This window comes from Ambystoma mexicanum, chromosome 2q (genome assembly GCF_040938575.1).
Source record: "Ambystoma mexicanum isolate Mex_15411 chromosome 2q, UKY_AmexF1_1, whole genome shotgun sequence".
Taxonomy (NCBI): domain Eukaryota; kingdom Metazoa; phylum Chordata; class Amphibia; order Caudata; family Ambystomatidae; genus Ambystoma; species Ambystoma mexicanum.
The window spans coordinates 229,913,481-229,931,060 of NC_090924.1; the positions used below are offsets into that span (position 1 = coordinate 229,913,481).

General features: G+C 42.2%; 1 protein-coding gene across 4 annotated transcripts in view; it reads right to left on the reverse strand.

The window, feature by feature from the left end:
- Nucleotides 1–17,580, reverse strand: part of NSMCE1 (NSE1 homolog, SMC5-SMC6 complex component) — a 395,968-nt gene that overhangs the window by 298,525 nt on the left and 79,863 nt on the right. For all 4 annotated transcript variants that reach the window (XM_069647182.1, XM_069647181.1, XM_069647183.1 and 1 more), the window contains one exon: nt 7,911–8,032. In XM_069647182.1, coding sequence (XP_069503283.1) covers nt 7,911–8,032 — 122 coding nt within the window. The remainder of the gene's footprint in view (nt 1–7,910; nt 8,033–17,580) is intronic.

The following is a 17,580-nucleotide window of genomic DNA, read 5'->3' on the forward strand; positions in this document are numbered from 1 at the left end:
CACAAACTAGGAGTGGCTGTCAAGCAGGTAGTGCCAGGCAGCAACAGTAGGCCAGAGAAGTGATGCTGGTAGAGTGAGGGACTTGATTTATGATGTAACTAGCTGGCATATGTAGTCGTTCTTAACAGAGTTTTGTTGTCCAAGTATAATGAAGATGAAGCTGGTTACAACGCACCTACAAATTCTTAGTCACTAATGTTCTTGAAGGTTTAATTTTACACACAAATTGGATAGTTGTCAGACACTTTTGACTCTCTTGCAAAGGAGGAAACTCATTTTTACTCCCTTGAAATTGGATTTACTCTCCAATTTAAAAATTGGGAGTACTATACTCGCATGCCAAAATCCTACCTGGAACACTGCTAGTGAGGAAAGGCGAGCTAACTGAATTCTCCATCCTGACAAGAGGTAGAAGCAAAAAGCAAAAAGAGTGGGCACCACTATACGATATTCACATTTCTCAAATAATTGTTTCTGTGTAGAAGTTTTGTTGCTCTGAAGGTTCCTTGTTGTCAAATTATAAAAAGGAGCTGGCTGTGACGAATAAGGAGACACCCTAATTCAAAAATACACAAGAAGCCAAAGACCAAGTGGGATGCAAGGTCACACAGTCGCTCTTAGAAGACCCAATCAGGGTATGTAAGCTATGTAAACTCTACAAAGCTTGATAGACTCCAAAGTAAAATGGTTTACATATTCAAAAAATAATGATAATAATGAAAGTTCAGTGGTATTTCATAAAGATTTTTATCAATCACTGGTTTTGTGAAAAAATACGTCTCTTGGTATGAGGCGTCACTAATATCTTATTAGTGAGGAAGAAAAAAGCCAATAGCATTTTATGTCAGACCAAAACAATCTTTTGCCAATGCATTTCGGATTTACAAATCCTTCGTCAGGGCAAGTCTGTAGTTAACAAGTATATTTACATAACATCCAAAAGAAAGTGTATCACAATACACATTCGCAAAAAAATATAAACATTCCAATCATTGTAGTGATAGAAAGATTGGTTGATACATAAAAGAAAAAATAGAAAAAGAGAAAGAATGAGCAATAAGAAGTCTGTAAGTAATGAGGTTAGCGATGACAAGAAATGCAGAACGCGTTTACCTGAGAAAATGGCAGAATGCTTGCATGGACAGTGGCTTGGAGAACCAGAACCAAGTGGTGGGCAGAAAGCTGCCCGAACAAAATCAGCGCCAAGGCGCAGATAAGCTGAAATGTAAGAGAGACATTGTAAGGAACCCGGGTGGGATCCGTGTAAGCAGTGCGTGTCATAACATCAGGGGAGCTTACCATGAGACCAGCGAGGAGTCGGACTGTTCCTCTCGCTTGCCGGCGTGTAACTGCGTTGTTCGCGTCGGAGCGTTGCCCAGACAACGCTCCTTTAATAAACCACGTGATCGCGGCCTAATGAGGCGCGCGCTCTGGGACAAATGACAGCAAATAGGTTTCTAAGTGATTATTTAGAGCTATAAACTAATTATACGCCTTAATTGGAATATGTCAAGAATTGTGGAAACACAAAATGTAAAAACAAGGAAACTGAAAGCATAGAGATAAAAGAAATACTCCAATGCAAGACAAAGTAACAGGGGTGGAACTAGTGAAAGAAGATAAGAGTCATAAAAGAGAAATAGCAAATACAAAAAAAAAGAGCCCTAAAGAATGCTGGGCTAATAAAAGAAAGTTGCAAAGTGAATACATAGTAATAACATCCATATATATATATCTATCTATATCTATCTATATCTATATCTATATATATCTATATATATCTACACACATACACACACTGGATCATGTCATCAAACGGCGGCATCTGAGGCTATTGTAACGCTCACCTGATTCCCGTAGAGGCGCCGGTCTTGACTGGGCGTATACCGTATCTGCAAAGGTGATGTCTAATACACGGCTGGCTCTTTGGGCTGGACCTCTGTGCACTGTATGTCTGACTTGAAGAGTAAGATGTCTGCAGATAGAAAATATGGGATTAAGGAACTGGGTTATTGAATGTCTCTCTCTTCTTCCCTTTCGCTTCTCCTGTAGAACCCCAAAGGTTAACGCTCTCACCTTAGGTAAGTGAACGCCGTGCTCTCCATCTGCCTCGGGGCAGGGTGCTGTAACCAGTTTCTTCACTGGATAAGGGGAGCAGGCCTCTTGACTTCAGAGGACTGCTGTCTGTCGTTTACTGCACGAATGGTAAGTTTCGAGTAATTCTAATGTCTTTAGTAATGATGTTTCTTGTTTTGCAGGGTTCCGGCGATGGCGGATGACGGGCTGAAGTGAGTTGAAGATGGAGCCCGTGTGATGAATAGAAGCGCCTGGAAGCACGTAAGTAAGCGCTTGTTGCCTGCTTCACGATGCGCTCTAACTGTCTTTTTATTTTGCAGGTACAAGTTCGGAGCGGCTGCAGGGTGCCGGAATACCCACTGGGTTAGATGTGGAAAGGAGTAATGACACGTGAGTATTAAAGTTCCCCAATGTCTTTAAACGCACCTTGTTTTGTCTTTCAGATGCGGGATGCAGCGCCGAAGGCCTCCGGAGCGTGCGAAGAGTTGGTAAGCTTGTCTTTCAGATGCCGGAATGCAGTGTGAAGACCTCCGGAGCGCACGAAGAGTAGGTAAGCCTTTGTCTTTCAGATGCCGGAATGCAGCGCGAGGCGTTGATGACAGCCGATGGACCAGGTAAGTGAAGAGCTGTCACTGAAGACAGTAATGCTAACCTGTTCTTTCTTGTCTTTATAGGTGTTGCTGAAGACTGGATTCAGGATGGTAAGCCTTTTTCCTTAGGCCCAGGATCAGATGCAGAAGACACGATGAGCGTTCTGCTGCAGAGGATGCAGAATAACGCAAAGCAAGATTCATCCATCGGGTGTGGTTTAAATAGCCTCCTGTAGTGCTTAGGTGTCTCCTTCCACAGCCACGCCTAGGTAAGAAAAGAGTTCCTGCTTTCCAGAAGAGTTCCAGTGTTCTGAATCTAGGGAGTGGCTCCTGCCCCACCCAACAGGAAAAGTAGTTCCAAACAGAAGAGGATCAGAGGCTCAACTGGCAGGCAGGTAAGCAGCATGGTCTGCTGCAGGTAAGTCCACCCAAGCATTATGAGCCCGGCGCTTCCAGCGCTGGGACTGGGCATATTTATGAGCCTGGTGCCACTGGCGCCAGGACTGGGTCCAAAAGGTCCCAATTGGGACTGGTTGGCACTCGGAACCTGGGTTATGGATCTGCTTCCAAGGGAGTTGGGAAAACCCTGACCTTTTGGAAGCAGAGATCATGACAGCTATTTTATGTAGTCATAGGAAAAATCATAGGAGAAATCAGATGCATGAGTCATGCTGCAAGTACCAACCCACTGTAATGGTGTCGTCGCCAGACGGCACCTTGGGTCCCAGACCGAAGTCCAGGAAACACAGCGGGGTGGTCTAAGTCCATAACACATAAGATATATCACAGTAAATAGTTGCTAGAAATTATACCTTGAAGGCAAAGAGATTACAAAATTAAAGAAAACCATGATAATTAATCTCCTCGTTAATCCCATTGGGAACCAGACTCCCAAGTTTGTCAATCCAGAATGGCTCCCTGCGATTCAACCACTGTTTAAGGTCTTCATGTGGGTTGTTTCTTGTGAGTACCTCTAAAACCACAAATCTAATCTGAGTCAAATTATGTCCATTATCCAACCAGTGCCGTGCTACAGCAGAGTTGATGTTAGCATTACGAATACATGAACGATGATCATTCTACCTTGTTTTGGCCATTCTTGTGGATTGGCCCACATAGAATTTTCCACACGGGCATTTAATGCCATAAATTATGTTGGTGCTGTCACAGGTTCCATAGTTTTTAAGCAAAATCTTTTTCCCTGTTCTGGGATGGTTAATGGAATCTCCCTTGATAACTAAGTTGCAGTTAGTACAGTTCAGACAGGGGTATGTACCCGTCCGTTGGGTTATCGGTTCCTTAAGGGGTGGTCGTGTGTACAAGTTCATCTCTCAGATTCCTGCTACGTTGGTAAGCAAACACCGGTAATTCTGTGAATACATTTTGTACTCTGATGTCATTTTTAAAGATCCCCCAGTGCTTACTGATGGTCTTCTTAATTCTGTTGCTCTGGATAGAGAATTTTGATACAAAGACAGGTGTTTTAAGTTCTCTCTTTTTTATAGGATTTTGGGTAGATAACAAGGTCTCTCGTGTCAGGCTGTTGACCCTAGCTGATGCTGTGTCCAGTTCTGCTTGTTTATAGCCCTGGGCTAAAAACTTCTCTTTCATAATCTGTTGTTGGGCTAAACAATCATTGGGGTCGCTGACAATCTTCTTAACCCTTAGGAGTTGACTATATGGGAGATTTATGAGTAAACTGGGCTGGTGAAAACTCAAGACGATGTAGAAGGTTGTTGCGATCAGTAGGTTTATGGAAGATTGAAGTGCTGTAACACGTGGTCTCTTTTTTGATGGAAACATCCAAGAAGGTGATAGTGTCATAAGAAATTTCTCTCGTGAATTGGATCCGTTTGTCTATGTTGTTTAGATATTCAAAGAAAGTATCCAAATTTTGGAGTGTGGAGAGGCACAAGGATATCCTTCGATACTTTCTTTGAGAACGTTTCTATTGGCAACAAACGTGATCATTTTGTCGATTAGGATGTGTCAAGAAAAGGACGCTTAAGACTAGGTTAACTAATCGAATATTTAAATGGTCTTCATAGATGTGAAACACCTGAAAAGCCCCACTTTTTAGTTGCCATATACCCAACTGTGTTTTCTGGAAGTACATCATTACTAGTTACTGCCTCAGTCCTCACCCCTCCCCCATCAGCAGTTTACACCAACTGCTTCCCTGACGAGAAACACTAAATAAAAGTACATTGTTGAACCCAAATTATAGAGTGCCATGTGTCAATGCTAGCCCTTACCTCAGATGTTGATGGAACCAATGAGAATATGAGGCTGGGTGCATGAGTGCAAGATTAGTACTGTGAAGCCCACATCAAGGCCATGTGACATCACCCCACTGTTTACCAGGCAGCGGGCAGGAAGTACGAGTATGAATGGCACAGTCGGTAAAGGTACAATTGTGATGGCGCAAGGGCCAACCATGAAATCTCAGAACACGGTAGGATGCGTGAACGTCTTTTAGCAGCATTCCGCCATCTCTTTCCACATTTTGCATTTGTACGGTGGATGTGTGCACTTCACCTGTTCATTCTAACATCATTCCTGTTTTAGAATGTGTGCAGTTGACACTGTTGTGTCCTTCTACACTGTTGTAAAGGCAGTTGGGGTGAGTCTCCTCAGGAGGGCACCAGCCATATACATTATTTAAGCGAAGTGGAGACCGATGAGTAATATATGAAGCAATCAGGGGGCATCCCCTGTTTTTTAAATAAATAATTGATGGAAATTGTAATTTTCTGCAGCACAATCACAATTAGGGTAACGCATGAAAAACCCCAATCGAGACCAGGTCACCGACAATACACAGGATCTTTTTACAACATTTTCCTGATGTCCGAGACCATAATATATGACAGAATTTCCATTGTTAAGCACGTTCATGTTGTTGCGCACTCAATATAGTGCTGCATTTCCACTGAAAAGCACTTTCAGGATGCCCATGTTCACTGTATATGCCAACCCTTCTACTGCAGAACACTTAAATGATGATGGTGCGCACCCACATCATCATTGCCACTGCAAAATATTACATGGCAATACATCTGTGCCTACATGGAACACACACGTTCTATAATGTCCTGAGAACTGTTAGAAGGTTGTTTTACTGTACATAAGGTACTGCAAGCACTACCCTGCAGTACAATAAAAACAACTACCTTGTGTTGGGGACATTGAAAAGGAGATCTCTAGTGCCCACCCTCTCACCACCTTTTACATGCAATACATAAAAGGGTTCGAAAGTGCCCTTTGTGCGTCGATTTCCTTTTTAAACCGTACAGGTAGGAATCATACTACACACCATCTAATGCCACCATTAATCTGGGGTGGAAATGAATGGAATACAATATGTTAAATACACATCAAGTGGTATTCCTGGAAGACCAAATTGCCAAAGCCATTACGATTTTTTAGATGCCTCTGGTGTGGGTAGTAATTCCTGCAGGTGCAATTTCACCCCAAAAATAAATAAAACCAGACCAGAAAGTAATTAAAATTGCATGAAGTAAGACTAAGACCTAAGTCAAAGTGGATATGCAGCATATTTACCTTAGAAAGAACAGGAATATCAAATGTATTCCTGAAGCAATCATATGGGAATGACCTTAGCGGAACTCTTCGCGCCACATCAGGTGCAGGTAGTCCACCATCCTTGCTTTACTATTTTTATGCTTGACAATTACAAACAAAGCTCTGCAAATTCCCAGAATGCAAGGCAAAAACCGGGACTGAATGATCCAATCCATCTGACAGTGAACAACTGATAACTCTGCACATACACAATACTCTCTGAAAGTAAGCATTTAAGACTAGAAGTGTTTGCGTGTTTACAGCATCATTTTCGCACTTTGTGAAAAAGAGGCCATTGAAACTTACTTGGTATACCTACAAATACATTCCCTCCACACACACCACTGTGACCGCATCTCTGCCCATAAGCACTGCCCCAGAAAAAGAACGTACACCCCATTGCTAAAATGGCTTGGTCACAATGTTAAGATCCCATGCAGGGAGGCATTCCTTCACCAAGAGGAGACAATGCCCGTTGACTTTGATGCTGGAGTAAAGCCCCCGTTTAATGGCCAATTTGCCTACTCCACCTTTTTCCACTGTACTTCCTTTAGCCCTACACAGCAAGCCTTTACCATTCCCACACTTCCAATGCAGGAGTAATTACAGATATTTACTCTACAAATAGTTGCAAGGTGAACAGAAATCCAAAAGTAACAAGACCCGTGGCTTGCCAGTTGTGCAGAAAACAGCAGTTTGGCAAACCCGAGTACTAAATGCAAATGTGTACTCTTTCCCCCCCCCCCCCCATCCCCCCTAGGTATGGCTCTGGGGTGTGGAGGGGGGACCACAGATAGTGTGTGGCGTGTGAGGGGTATTCAGCCCATCAGAGGCTGCCTAAAACGGTAAGGTTAAGGCAAAAAACCTGTTTGATGAATGCTTTGCAGGAAGGAACCCACAAAACAAATTACTATGTATCCTGGCTTACACGAATCCAAAAGCGCACACTTCACCGTAATAATATTTTGGCCAAGGCAGTTTTATTTCTTGACACTTATATTACTTTAAAGGGACACACTTTTGCGCATGTAACTGGAGCTTTATGTGGCCTTTCAGTTGCAAATGTACCAGTCAAATGGCCCAACATAACAAAAGTCCATGCATTTCCAGAAAATATATTAAAAATAGCAAACGTGTGTGCAAGTTAGTGTTTGCAAACATCATTATCACTAGTGTTAGTAGGAAGACGTCCGGCCATCACCAATGTACTTCCTGGCCCAAAGAAACCTAGCCACAATGTGAAACACAAAAAACGAATTAAACATGCCAGACCAAAAAATGACTTCCGACAGAAACAGCGCAGGGCAGCCAAACCAGGACGTACATTTGGTACAAACATCCCAATCCCTGCAAACCTACACAGTCTCGTGAACGAGCCAAAGTGTAATGCAAAAGAACAGATTCCGGAGGTATACGCAAACAGTTCCAATTGACTCTAGTAATGTTCCACTCTCCCTCAACAGAATAGCAAGAGAAACATGTATGGAGATTTCGTTTTTCAGATGGAAAAGAAACGTATATTTTTACAAACAGAAAATAGTTAACGAGCAAGAAACTGTGCCGATTATGATCTCTCACAGCTTGATGCAGGTTTCTACCCATCGTGGAATTTATATTTCGGAGACTACGTGATAGTTCGTTTCCACCTGCGGCCCTTACCAGAGCATAATGTCTCCTCCCATCATCTTCAGACATTCCTTTTCTGATATGCATAAACAGAGGCTGCAGCTGCAGGTTGATAACATCGATAAAGTCATCCAGTTTGTCATGTGCGTAGTGAACTAGGAGACAAGGAAGGCAAAACAAAATATCGAGTTTCATTATTCTCTTCTCATTTTGATTTTAAAAATTAACCAACAAAATAAAGGACTCGGAAAGACTCCACATTAACCACACAATGAATATAGCAACACCTAAAATGAGCCATCTAGTACAACCATTTGCAATCCCTATTCTATACAAAGCACACATTTTAAGGATACACACAGACAAAAACAGCAGGCATTCTGGATGCTATATACACACATTAAGAAACATCAAATGCCACCATCCCCCTCTGGGGTAGGATCGATTCTGGATTCCTGCCCGGTACGTCTCCAACTTAGAGGCGTACAACTTTGTGTTCCCTTGTCTGGCCCGATTTGCACCTCTTCCTACAAGGACAGTGAGGAAAGATGCAGTTAGATGGCACCATACTGTGCAGTGGAGGCTTTCCTCACTGTTATGTTATGGAAACCACCCCTGCATCCGGGGGAGGGTTGACTTGGCTGGGAACAGCCTTCCAGTGCGAGCCTCGGCCAGGGAGGTGGGCAGTTACCGGCCCTGTCCGCCCCCAAACAAGGGGGGTGATAGCCATTCCCAACCTGGGGTACATCCGGGGTGCGAATGGTTTCATTCTTATTAAATGGGCTGCGTGCATATTGCGCAAGGCTAATTTCCTGTAAATAAATAATCAATATAAACAAGATGGCAGTTTGTGGTGGCAGGTCGGGAGGAGTGCCAGGATCAGAGCAGAAAGCTCGGGTTCAGCAGTTAAGTGGGGTGGGGGGCAGGTAGGTGGGAAAAGGTTAAGGTTTGTTTTGGGGGGGTCAAGGGGAGGTGATGGGGAGGTTGGAGATGTGTGGAGGAAACAGAGAGGCTCCTTGTTGCCTCCCCACAATCAATATGGCGCCACCCGGGAAAGGGCCTCGAGTGGCTAGAAACAGCAGGTGGTGCACTGTGTTCTCGCCCGCTGTTCCAGCCACCCGATTGGCCAAGCACCCTTCCTGAGGTGTGAATATGAATTTAGCATCAATTCCTGCTCATGTCGTTTGCACTCATTATTTGAAGCACCCACTGTATGGTCTGCTAGAGACTTTTAGCCCCCAGTTCTTTTGCATAAGAAAGGGATACAGTCTCAATCAGCTGTTCTTTAATGAGGAAAGTCCTTCAGCGTCGTCCACTGTACATTAAAGTGTGTCCAACTTCCATAAAAACAGTGAGAAATAGGTTTAACGCTGACCCTAAACTTGGCTTACATTTTCTCATCTTTATTCCCAAATCTGCCAGAACGTGTTATTTATTACCAGTCCCGTGAAAGAAGATTCTCTCATTTCAAAGTGGTGCTGCAGCGCTTCTACTTCTCCTTTGGTTTCCGTTATTAGGATTTGAATGTTTGCCATCATTGCAGGTTCGGCACAGTTATGTGCGAAGCAAGTCACCTTTTTCGAGGTGAAGGCGTGTTATGCTGATTGAGTTACTGACCTGCAATAGAGTGGATACCATGAGAGGACAAACACGAAGGTCCAGGGTATCCAGCATGTTTCTGGGAATAATCTACAAGGAAATCTCAGTCTGTAGGGAATCCTACATTGAAAAAAACGTATACACAGAAAGAAAAAAGCATCAGTTTAAAAAAAAAGTCATATGAGCTGCGGTCTGCGCACAGCATCCGAAACACACATACATATATGCAAGTAAAGTTGCAATGTTTGCGACTCCTCTAAAATACAAATATAACTGACAAGGCCCGAGATAAATACTTCCAAGTACCAGAACATATCCTGCAGCTCTCATTAAAATGGAGGACTGTTCACTGCTCAATCCGAGGTGAAAACCACAGCATTATAAAATGGACAAAAAAATAATTTTAGCTTGTATTTTCTGCTGGTGTTTATGTCTATTTTCCTTTACGTTAAAAAGAGTTGTGATAATGAAATCTACAGATGTTGGAAATGTGGCCTTTGATAAGCCAATACAATGAATACACTGCTGTGTTTTGTGAAAATTTAAAATCAAGTGGAACAGAAATAACTTTGAAAGTTGCAATTGTGAATGAAACCAAGCTGGATCAAGTTAGGACCGAATTGGTATTGCCTTCAACTCACAACCCCCACATGAACAAGATGGCAAAAGAGACGCTGTGGCTTCTCATAGAAGCAAAACCCCTTTTGAGGCGGAGCTAGGTTCTAGGAAGGCAGACCCTCCAATGAAGTCCAAGCGTTGACTTTACAGCATGCATCTGGCTATGTGCTTGAGGTTAAAATCTTAAAAATACAAGTAATTTAGCTCGGCCAGTGGGTATTTCTCATTCAATTTGAAGTTTCAATCACCTAGGCTTTTCCTGGATTAATTAATCGGATATCTGGGAAGACAGAATGTCTTCGCTAAAAAAAGCCAGGCTCTGAAAGCACTCCAAGGGGGTAGGACTGAAGTCATAAACGGCCCCAGCAAAACTACAAAATACTTTACCAGTGGTGTGAAATACTTATAAAGTACCCCATAACCCGGACAATTTCTTTTTTTTGGTCAGGGAAAAAAGATTTCATAAACATATTGTCCTCTGGGAAAGTATGAAGTAGGTAAAGTATGTATAGGTTTTTTGGACTTTTAAAATACACACTTTGAACTATTGTATCCTTGGAGCATAATAGCTACCGACTGCGTGTCGTTGACTCGGCTGCATGGCTCCAGCAACTGTGTGTTGGTAGAATGGTGGTAAGGATTGTCAAAAGCGTCATTGTAATCAGTTTCCTGAAATGTTGAAATGCTGGTCCAACTGCAGCTACCACTAAAAATGTGTTGTACTGAAATCTGATCTTGGATGGCAACAGCATTAAACAAGCATTGGTAAAGCCAACAGTTTTGGCCTCTGTACAAGTATTAGGAATTTGCCAGGCACTGCTGTTAGATAACCAGGTACTCACACCAATTTGCACTTTCTACCATCAATGTCCAGTTAATACCACTACGGTAGTGCCTGGCAAGTGCCTTTCCCATGCGTATACAAAAGGCCAAACTGTTGGCATTGCCAATGCTTGTTTACCCGTTTTCCTCCGGACCGCTCAGGCCCTACCCTATCTATGCCTCTGCAACTCACAGGCTATTTAGTTAATGCTAATTATTAGAGGCATAAGCCTCCTAAAAGGTGAGCCCGGGAGTCAAGCCTTTAGCTTCAACATTTCAACATAGAGGGTCTATTGATATCGCTTGGCAGGCTTGTGGCCTCTGCAAGTTTTCTGCTGCAAGTCATGTTAATGACTCTTTTCTCATCAGAGAGAAGTGTTTAAGTTTAAAAGTGAGTAAATAAACTGCTCTCCGGGGAGAGAAATTGGACAGGTTCTTGCTGTCTGAGCCCCAGGCTGGGTGTCAAAGCAGAGGGATGTCTGCTTCCTCAAAGTGGGAGGGCTTCAGCCCTCTCAAGCCCATGCCTGGGGCCGCCCATGCCTGTGGGCAATTGCTGGAGTGGTACTTCGGCGTGCTGGGACATGTCAATGGACACTCAATGTAATTGGCCAAATAGAAGAACTGGCGGGCTGGACTACGAACTGTTGTCAAATTGGTATGGCACAGGGTTCCATGCATTGTTACATTGTGCAATGTTATAGGATATGCTTTGGAATAGTATGGTATACCATGCGATCCTGTGCTATTGTATGGCGTTACATTTTGGTATTCTATGCCATGGTATTGTTTCTCACGTCATCTTATGCTCTGCTATATGATATGCTAATGTTATGGTATCTTATGTTGTGTGATCTTACATAATGGTATTGAGTTTGTGTTATGATATTGGATGATACATAACATGTGAGGAATAGTATTGTATTCTGTGATATCTTAGCTGCAATATGGTGTTTCTGCTATATTATAGTATACAATACTATAGTATATACTATGGAATGGTCTGGTGTATAATGGTGTATGGCCCTACGCTATTGTATGGTATGTCATGTTATGGTATGCTACAGAATGGCATTTAATGTTTTGTTATATGATTCCATGCTATGGTATGTCGGTTCATGTTATGCCATGCTGTGAGGCAGGCTCCAGAATAGTATGGTATCTTATGCTATACTGTGCCCTAGGATATGCTAGGGTACGGTATGCTATATTTCTTTATGCAATCGTATGTTATGCCATGCTCTCGGATAGGCTGAATTACAGTATTGTATCTTATGCTATACTGTGCTATATGCTATGCAATGGTGGTACAGTACGTTATGTTTCCTCGGATAGGCTGAATTACAGTATTGTATCTTATGCTATACTGTGCTATATGCTATGCAATGGTGGTACAGTACGTTATGTTTCCGTATGCTATGGTATGTCAGTTCATGTTATGTCTTGGTGTGCTATGTCCTGGGATAAGCATCTTCACAGTATGGTATCTTATGCTGTTAATATGCTATGGTACGGTATGCAATGTTTCTTTGTGCAATCTTATGCTATGATATGGTATATCAGTCCAGGCTATACCATGCTCTGGGATAGGCTCCACAACAGTATGGTATATTATGCTATACTATATTATACAGGACAATATTTTGTGTTTTTTAGGCATTCTTATGGTATGGCATATCATGGCATCTCTTGAAGAATTAGATTTCTTGAAGCTAGCTGAAGGATCCTACCCGTTTTGTTAGGTGGGATCTGAGCCATTTCATGTTCCTTGATCTCTGAATTCTTAAGCACTTGGGTATTTACATAAGAGGGCATAGGTGCGTGCTCCTGTAATAATGCATTATTGCTACAGTACGTGTAAATAATGCATAACTGTTCCAAAGGCAATTTGCACCCAAATCCAATCTATGAAGGACTTGCATCCCACGCACCTGGCCAGCGGTTCTGGCGGTGCTCGCAAATCAGTTCTCTAAATTGTTTTATAACTTCCAAACATCCCTTGTGTTATGGAACATCTGGCTGTGCAGAATAGGGGGCTGGTCTTAATAGCGGCCAGAGCTGCATAACTGGGCTATACACAATACTTAGCATGGAACGTGCAGGCATTGTGATTAGGGGTGTACCGAACTTTGTCTTTAATTAAGTTTTCGGCCAAATTCAGGCTGAAAATAGTTTTTCGGCTCCGGTCCAAGTGTTTGATAGTCGGCGCTTCTTGCCCAATATTTGGTCTTCTCATTTGAATGCAATTCAACATCTGAGAGGCAAATATAGCGGAGATTACAAAATAAAAATGGAATGAAGCAATTGTGCTATTTTTTTTTTTTGTATAGAAAACAAAAAGAGTGGGCACCACTGCGAGATGTTCACGTTTCTCAAATATTGGTTTCTGTGAAAAAGTTCATTTCCTTGAAAATTCCTTGTCAACAAATTATTAAAAGGAGCTGGCTGTGACGAATAAGGAGACACCCTAATTCAAAATACACAAGAAGCCAAAGACCAAGTGGGATGCAAGGTCACACAGCCGCTCTCTTAGAAGACCCAATCGGGGTATATAAGTAATGTAAACTCTCCAAAGCTTGATGAATTCCAAAGTAAAAATGTTTACATATTCAAAAATGATGTTAATCATAGAAGTTCAGTAATTTTTCAAAAAGCCTTTTATCAACAAATGATTGTGTGAAAAAAATAATGCGTCTCTTGATATGAGGCGTCACTAATATCTTCTTAGTGAGGAAGAAAAAAGCCACTAGCATTTTACATCAGACCAGAACATTTTTTGCCAATGCATTTCGGATTTACAAATCCTTCGTCAGGGCAAGTCTGCAATTAACATGTACAATTTCATGACATCCAAAAGACAGTGTATCACAATGCATATTCGCATACAAAATGTAAATAACATACCAATCATTGTAGTGGTAGAAGAAGTCGAGATTGATACATAGAAAATAAAACAGAAAGAGAAAGAGCAATGAGAGGTCTGTTTATAATGAGGTTGGTGGTAACAAGAGATGCAGAAAGCATTTACCTGAGAAAATGGTAGAATGCTTGCATGGAAAGTGGCTTGTTGAACGAGAACCATGAGGTAGGCAGAAAACTGCCCGGAGAGAAAATCAGCGCCGAGGCGCAGCCTTCAGTAAATAGGCTGAAATGTAAGAAAGGCATTGTAAGAAACACGGGTGGAATCAGTGTGAAAAATACGGGTCATAGCATCAAGGGGGCTTACCATGAGACCAGCGAGGAGTCGGACTGATCCTCTCGCTTGCTGGCGTGTAACTGTGTTGTTCGCATCGGAGCGTTGCCGAGACAACGCTCCTTTAATACACCACGTGACCGCCACCTGGAGGGGCACGCGGTCTGGGACAAAAGACTGCATACGGGTCTCTGAGCAACAGTTCAGAGATAAAAACTAATTATCCGCCTTGATGGGAATATGTCAAGAATTGTGGTAACAAAATGATGTAAAAAAAAGGAATGTGGACGATTTATGCCCCCTTAGATCATGATCCTACTGTCACGATCAAGCAGAACCTGAAGACTTACTAGACAAAGCTCTCGAACTTGAATGGATAAACGAACACACCCAAAAAATTTTGCTTAACGACCACCCAAGGATTCCAAATTTCTACACTTTACCAAAGATTCACAAACACACCACTAATCCACCAGGAAGACCCATCGTTGCAGGCATGGAAAGTATCAACCAACCGCTGGGCATCTACATTGATTTTTTTCTACAGCCTCCGATTCAAAAAACCTCCACATATACTCATACCACCACACATTTCCTAAAGAAACTCAACTCTATAACTCCCGAACAGGATGATTTGATGTTCACCATGGACGTTAAAAGCCTTTATACGTCTATACCACATGACCTCGGGATAGAATCAGTAGAATGGCTACTGTTACAAGCATCTGAAATCCGAGCACAGAAAGAGTTCATACTAGCCCTCTTACAATTCATTTCAGAAAATTCTTACTTCCAATACCGCAATCAGTTTTACCTCCAAACCTCAGGGACATCCATGGGGGCAACTATGGCACCCGCATATGCCAATAGCTTTATGCATAAGTTTGAGACTGATAATGTACTTAATAATCAGCTTTGGAAGAATGACATTCACCTTTGGACTCGTTACATTAATGATATTTTTGGAGTGTGGAGGGGTACCAGGATAGCCTTCGACACTTTCTTTGAATATCTCAACAACATAGACCAACGGATCCAATTCACGAGAGAAATTTCACATGGCACAATTACCTTCTTGGATGTTTCCATCAAAAAGGAGACCACGTGCTACAGCACCTCTATCTTCTGTAAACCAACTGATCGTAACAACCTTTTACATCGTCTGAGTTTTCACCAGCCCAGTCTACTCAAGAATCTCCCATATAATCAACTCCTAAGGGTTAAGAAGATTGTTAGCGACCCCGATGACTGTTTAGCCCAACAACAGGTCATGAAAGAGAAATGTTTAGCCCGGGGCTACAAACAAGCAGAACTTGATACAGCATCAGCTAGGGTCAGCAGCCTGGCACGAGAGACCTTGTTATCTACCCAAAATCCAAAAAACAAGAGAGAACTGAAAACACCTGTATTTGTATTTAAATTTTCAATCCAGAGTAACAGAATTAAGAAAACCATCAGTAAGCACTGGGGGATCTTTAAAAATGATATCAGAGTACAAGGTTTATTCACACAATTACCGGTGTTTGCTTACCAACGCAGCAGGAATCCGAGAGATGAACTGGTGCACACAAGACCACCCCTTAAGGAACCGATAACTCAACGGACCGGTACATACCCTTGTCTTAACTGTACAAACTGTAATTTAGTTATCAAGGGAAATTCCATTAACCATCCCAGAAAAGGGAAAAAGATTCTGCTCAAAAACTATGGTACCTGCGACAGCACCAACATAATTTATGGCATTAAATGCCCGTGTGGAAAATTCTATGTGGGCCAATCCACAAGAATGGCCAAAACAAGGTGGAATGAGCATCGTTCATGTATTCGAAATGCTAACACCAACTCTGCCGTAGCACGGCACTGGATGGAGAACGGACACAATTTGACTCAGATTAGATTTGTGGTTTTGGAGGTACTCACAAGAAACAGCCCACATGAAGACTTGAACCAGCGGTTGAATCGCAGGGAGTCATTTTGGATTGACAAACTTGGGAGTCTGGTTCCCAATGGGATCAACGAGGAGATTAACTATCACTGTTTTTTATAATTTTGTAATTTATTTGCTTTTAGTTATATGTTTCTAGCTACTATATGCTGCGCTATACCTTGTGTTATGGACCTAGGCCACCCCTCTGTGTTTGCTGAATTTTTGTCTGGGACCCAAGGTGACGTCTAGCGACGACACCGTTGCAGTGGGGGTGTACATAAAGAATGACTCGTGCCATTAACCTAACTGCCGGTTTTTCCTCTAGCAATTTGTCGGATTCAACCTATGACTGTATAAAACAGCCCCAGATGCCGTCACTTGACTGCACGGTCCAGTTGGGGCAAATACATATTAATGTTGATGTAGATTTTATTACCATGTGTTGACTTTGCAAATTCCTTGAAGCAGCCCAGCATTCTTTTGGGCTCTTTTGTATTCGCTACTTTTTTTTTCATAACTCTCTCCTCGTTACTATCAATCTCTTTCTTACTTTTTGCACTCCTGTTATATTTGCCCACCTGTGATTTTCCCCATTTTTTTTCCCTGATTTTTTCTTCAGGGCTCGCATTGGAGTATTTCTTTTCTCTCTCTGTTTTTCACATTCCTTTTTTTACATCATTTTGTTACCACAATTCTTGACATATTCCTATCAAGGCGGATAATTAGTTTTTATCTCTGAACTGTTGCTCAGAGACCCGTATGCAGTTTTTTGTCCCAGACCGCGTGCCCCTCCAGGTCGCTGTCACATGGTGTATTAATGGAGTGTTGTCTCGGCAACGCTCCGATGCGAACAACGCAGTTACACGCCAGCAAGCGAGAGGATCAGTCCGACTCCTCGCTGGTCTCATGGTAAGCCCCCTTGATGCTATGACATTTTTCACACGGATTCCACCCGTGTTTCTTACAATGCCTTTCTTACATTTCAGCCTATTTACTGAAGGCTGCGCATCGGCGCTGATTTTCTCCGGGCAGTTATCTGCCTACCTCATGGTTCTCGTTCAACAAGCCACTTTCCATGCAAGCATTCTACCATTTTCTTAGGTAAATGCTTTCTGCATCTCTTGTTACCGCCAACCTCATTATAAACAGACCTCTCATTGCTCTTTCTCTTTCTGTTTTATTTTCTATTTATTAATCAATCTCGACTTCTTCTACCACTACAATGATTGGTATGTTATTTACATTTTTTATGCGAATATGCATTGTGATACACTGTCTTTTGGATGTTATGAAATCGTACATGTTAATTGCAGACCTGCCCTGACGAAGGATTTGTAAATCCGAAATGCATTGGCAAAAAATGTTCTGGTCTGATGTAAAATGCTAGTGGCTTTTTTCTTCCTCACTAAGAAGATATTAGTGACGCCTCATATCAAGAGACGCATTATTTTTTTCACAAAATCATTTGTTGATAAAAAGGCTTTTTGGAAAATTACTGAACTTCTATGATCATCATCATTTTTGAATATGTAAACATTTTTACTTTG